Below are 4,809 nucleotides of genomic sequence, written 5' to 3' on the forward strand. Positions count from 1 at the left end.
GTCAAAGCCTTGGTATGTTTTCAACTATCACTCCCTATATGTCATTTCTCTTCATTAACCTTTGGAATTGTTTGCAAATGTTTGTTCGAGTCTATTGTCTGGCTGAATATACCATGTCTGTCCATTTCAGGACACATGCTTTATCTTATTATTGCATGCGTATCTCTTTTCTGTCAAGCAACTTTATCTTTTCTTTCCATTTTCGTCATATTTGTTCTGTGATCATTTTAGGGGTGATCAAAACCCCTTTTTATGAAGCCTCTGACACCAGAATATTTTGTGTCAACCCAGATGCGTACCAAGGAGGTAGAGATACGACGGCATGTCCGAGGACAACTTTGGAAGTAAACATTGATGGGGTTTCTGATGTCACAAAGGAGTTATTTGGCACAGGCCTTCAGAATGAAGTTGGGGACTACAATTGCTTTTTCAACGTTATCATACAGGTAATATTCAATCTCATAATAAACTGTTTGAATTCTTAGCTATCAATGTCTAATATCTAGCGTATAAGAATTCAATTTCCTGAATGCTATGTTGTTTTGATATCAGTCTCTATGGAATCTGGGGATGTTTCGGGCTGATTTTTTGCGGAGTTCAACACTAGAGCACCATCACGTGGGGGATCCTTGTGTTGTCTGCTCCTTGTACAAAATTTTTGATGCTTTAAGCGCTGCTTCGAGGGAGGTACGAAAAGAACCTGCGACTCCTTCATCTCTCAGGATTGCATTGAGAACTTGTATCCAGATAGCAATTTTTTCCAAGAGGTAACGAAGTGATCTCTGTTTTTAAATATTAATTTTCATTTTGCATCAAGGAGCCTAAGTGTAGGCGTCTTATGGTGGACATGCTCAGATGAATGATGCTCAGAAGTATTGGGTGTGATTTTCGACTGCCTACATCGCTCATTTGCTCAAAGCTCTAGCGTGTCTGACACAGAATCTTCGGAGAGCAATTGTAATGGTTCATGGGACTGTGCCAACGGCACATGCATAGCCCATTATCTGTTTGGAATGTATATTTCTGAGCAGCTGAATTGCTTCAGCTGTGGGCTGGAGTCCAGGCATATGAAGTACACTTCCTTTTTCCATAACATCAATGCTAGTTCCCTACGTACCATGAAGGTATCATATAAGTGTTCATTATGACTTGATTTCAAATAGTTGATTGGATAATTCACTGTGGTTTTGCCTAACTTTCTAGGTCACATGCTCTGAGAATTCATTTGACGAACTTTTAAATCTTGTCGAGATGAACCACCAACTAGCCTGTGATCCTGAAGCTGGTGGGTGTGGAAAACCTAACCATATCCACCATATTCTCACCACTCCACCACATGTTTCTACTACATGTAAATATCCTTTTAAGGATTCTGATGAATGCTAACCTTTCCAGCTCACTGATATTTTTTGTGTCAATATTTTAACTATTTTTGGGGTTGGCAGTTTTAGGGTGGCAAAACACATGTGAGAGTGTAGAAGACATAGCAGTGACGCTTGCAGCCTTAGGTACTGAGATAGATAAAAACCCAAAATCCCAAATCAAATCCTCTCCCCTCTTCAAAACTAAACCCTAACCCCCCCCCCATGGATTAGTGAACCCATGGGCAAGTATTTAACTTCTATACCTTTCAGATTTGGAAAAAAATATTTTAAAAAAATCGTTTTAACCATATTTTGTGATTTTCATAAAAATATAAAAAAACAGTTTTTTGATTTTTGAAATAATTTTATCAAATTCTATAAATCACATAAAAAATAGTCACGTTTCCGATTTAATTTTATGATTTTTCGTTAGACATATAAAATTAAAAGACGAAAACTGTCTAATAGAGATTAAGGAATGAGATATAGGGGCATGAGATGAATTGCCGCCCCTAAACTCAAACTCTAAACCCTAAAACCTAAACCCAAACCATATACCCTAAACCCTAAACTCAAACCATAAACCATAAATCCAAAGGAAGAGGATTTCCGATTTGCGAAGAAACTAGTGGCATTGTTAATAAATTTGAGGGATTAGTAAAAAACCACAATAAGAAGTAGAGGAGAAGATGAGACATACTATACTATAATAATTAAATAGTAGAGTCGTGCAGTGTAAGAAGATACACCATTAGCAAATGGATGATGGAGGTGATGAAGTAGGAGAAAAAATACCCACAAGAATTGGAGAAAAAGAAGAGACGGTGGAAATAGGTGATGAAACAATGATTGGCGACATTGCTGGAAGACAAAACATAGAGATGATGTAACAGTACACATCGTTGTGTACTATTCTATGTTTATCAAATAGTATAGTTCGACGAAGTGTATGCAATTCATCTTCTACAATAGCTCTAAACCCAAACCCTAAACCCAAACCATATACCCTAAACTCAAACCCTAAACCTAAACCCAAACTATATATTCAAACCATAAATCCTAAACCCTAAATCCAAACCATATACCCTAAACCCAAACCATATATCCAAAACAATTACCCTAAACCCAAACTCTAAACCATAAACCATAAACCCTAAACCTAAAGGAGGAGGATTTCTGATTTGTGAAGAAACTAGTGGTATTGTCAATAAATTTGAAGGATTAGTAAAAAACCACCATAAGAAGTAGATGAGAAGATGAGACATAATATTAGGGGTGGGGGTACCCGTTCGGGTTCGGATCGGGTATTTCGGATTTTCGGGTATTTTGGTATAGGAGTATAATACCCGTTCGGGTATTTCTGAATTTCGGATCGGGTTCGGGTATTTTTAATTCGGGTTCGGTTATTTCGGATCGGATTCGGATATTTAAATTTTAAAAGAAATAAAAATAAAATTTTCTTTTTTTAAGTTTTTTATATTTAAGAATATAGATTTTACTTAACTGGTTTTTTTTCTTTTTATAGATTGAATGATTAATAGATTTGGAGATAACATTTTCAAAATAAAAATATTAATTTGGCTATTTTTTAAAAACTTTTGAAGTAACTTTGGTTAATACATGAAATAAAAAGTTTAACATGCATTTTAAATGAATATCAAATTATTTTCTCCATAATTATATATATACTATATGATTTTAAAGTATGTCTAACATCAATATAAATATTTTAAATAAAATGAGAGATGTAAACTAGAAATATAAGGGTAAGTATACACATGTTCGGTTATTTTCGGATATCCATTCGGGTTCGGGTATTACCCGTTCGGGTTCGGATATCCAATCTCTCCTAACTTAATACCCGTTCGGGTATTTTACTACTTCGGTTCGGATTTCGGTTCGGGTTTTTCGGGTCGGGTTCGGGTGCCACTTCGGATATCGGGTAAAGTGCCCACCCCTACATAATATACTAAATCATTAAATAGTAGAACCGAGCAGTGTAAGAAGATACACCATTAGCAAAGGGATGATGGAGGTGTAGTTGGAATTGATGAAGTAGGAGAAAAAATACCCACAAGAATTGGAGAAAAAGAAGAGACGGTGGAAATAGGTAAGGAAACAATGATTAGCGACATTGCTTGAAGACAAGACATAGAGATGATGTAACAGTACACATCGTGGTGTACTATTTTATGTTTATCAAATAGTATAGTTCGACGAAGTGTATACTGTTCATCTTCTCCACTAACTTTACGCATCATCTGCTTCTTAATCTCATATATATTGGATAGTAGCAAAATTGTAAACCCAAACAAAGATATGAAGAAAAAATCAAACACTTGGTGGATATGATAATTATATGTCGTGTAACGTACGGTTTCATAAATTTGTAAATAATCATTGAATAAAAGAAAAAAAACAAAGATCAAGTGAGAGTGAGAATGAACAGGAATAAAGGGTAATTTTTGTCATTATACATATTATATAAAGAATATCGTAGCACTCCGTTCACTATGGTTACCGCCTCAATTCTAATTGTACTATAGTCATGCGTCCAAATTTCCCTTTCAAAAATAAACCCTGTCAAAATCTAGTTTTGTGTCGAAAGTTCAACATCCTCGCTGCTCTCCCTTTTCTCTGTAACCCATGTAGACGCCGCACAGTAAAACCTTAGCTCCGGTGGTCAGATTTAACGGCACCGGAAGCGTATTCCTTTTCCTTTATCTCGTTTTCAATTGCTTTCATCCTACCATGTCTTAGCCTCGGTTGATATGTACGGATTTTTGTGTTGCTTGAGAGCTCTCCGGACGATCTTTAGTGTCAGATGGTGATGTTCTGGGTTTCTTATGGAGATACGACGAGACCCAAGGCAAGGCAGTAGGTTGAAAGTCGGCTTTTAGAACTGACGACTCTGTCAGATCTGGTTTTCCATTCAGCGGCCTGTGACAAAGTCTTCATGGCAATGACGCGTGACGAGGCGAGACGTGTCCTTGTTTCAGGTTATACCTTCCCTTGCCGACCCGAAATAACCAAACCCAAACTAAAAATATCTGAAGTTCAGAAATATCCGAACGGGTATTACACTCCTATACCGAAATACCCCAAAATTCGAAATACCCGAACCGAACCCGAACGGATATCCGAACGCCCACCCCTAATCCTTGGTCATGCCAGTGGTACATTTTCTACACCTCTTGAAGCTGTGAATAGGTGTTCAGATCCCGTTTTATTTGTCAAGGTTTGATTTTTCTCTGGACGGTGTTTGGTTAGCGATGCGTTAGCTTCTCGAACCCATTTTTTTGTTCGTTCAAGTGGTCCAATTAAGGGGCTGTGAACCGCCTCTCTTTGTGTCGTGGGAAGAAGTTTGTGTTCTTTGGGGTTTTAGTGCAACAAAGTTGATGTCGAGCTCTAGTAACTTTGGGTTTGAGAGTCTTGATCGATTTGC

General features: G+C 37.2%; 1 protein-coding gene across 1 annotated transcript; it reads left to right on the plus strand.

Annotated features, from left to right (window-relative positions):
* Positions 1 to 47: 47 nt before the first annotated feature.
* Positions 48 to 1,521, plus strand: LOC130507586 (uncharacterized; the record flags this gene model as incomplete). Its single annotated transcript, XM_057002285.1, is given in 7 exon segments — positions 48 to 446; positions 553 to 730; positions 733 to 767; positions 832 to 862; positions 865 to 1,124; positions 1,204 to 1,351; positions 1,446 to 1,521. Coding segments are annotated over 7 exon segments (1,097 nt in total), but the record flags the coding sequence as incomplete, so codon positions are not given.
* Positions 1,522 to 4,809: the final 3,288 nt, after the last annotated feature.

Source organism: Raphanus sativus, unplaced genomic scaffold (genome assembly GCF_000801105.2).
Source record: "Raphanus sativus cultivar WK10039 unplaced genomic scaffold, ASM80110v3 Scaffold4870, whole genome shotgun sequence".
In the NCBI taxonomy this organism is placed as follows: Eukaryota; Viridiplantae; Streptophyta; class Magnoliopsida; order Brassicales; family Brassicaceae; genus Raphanus; species Raphanus sativus.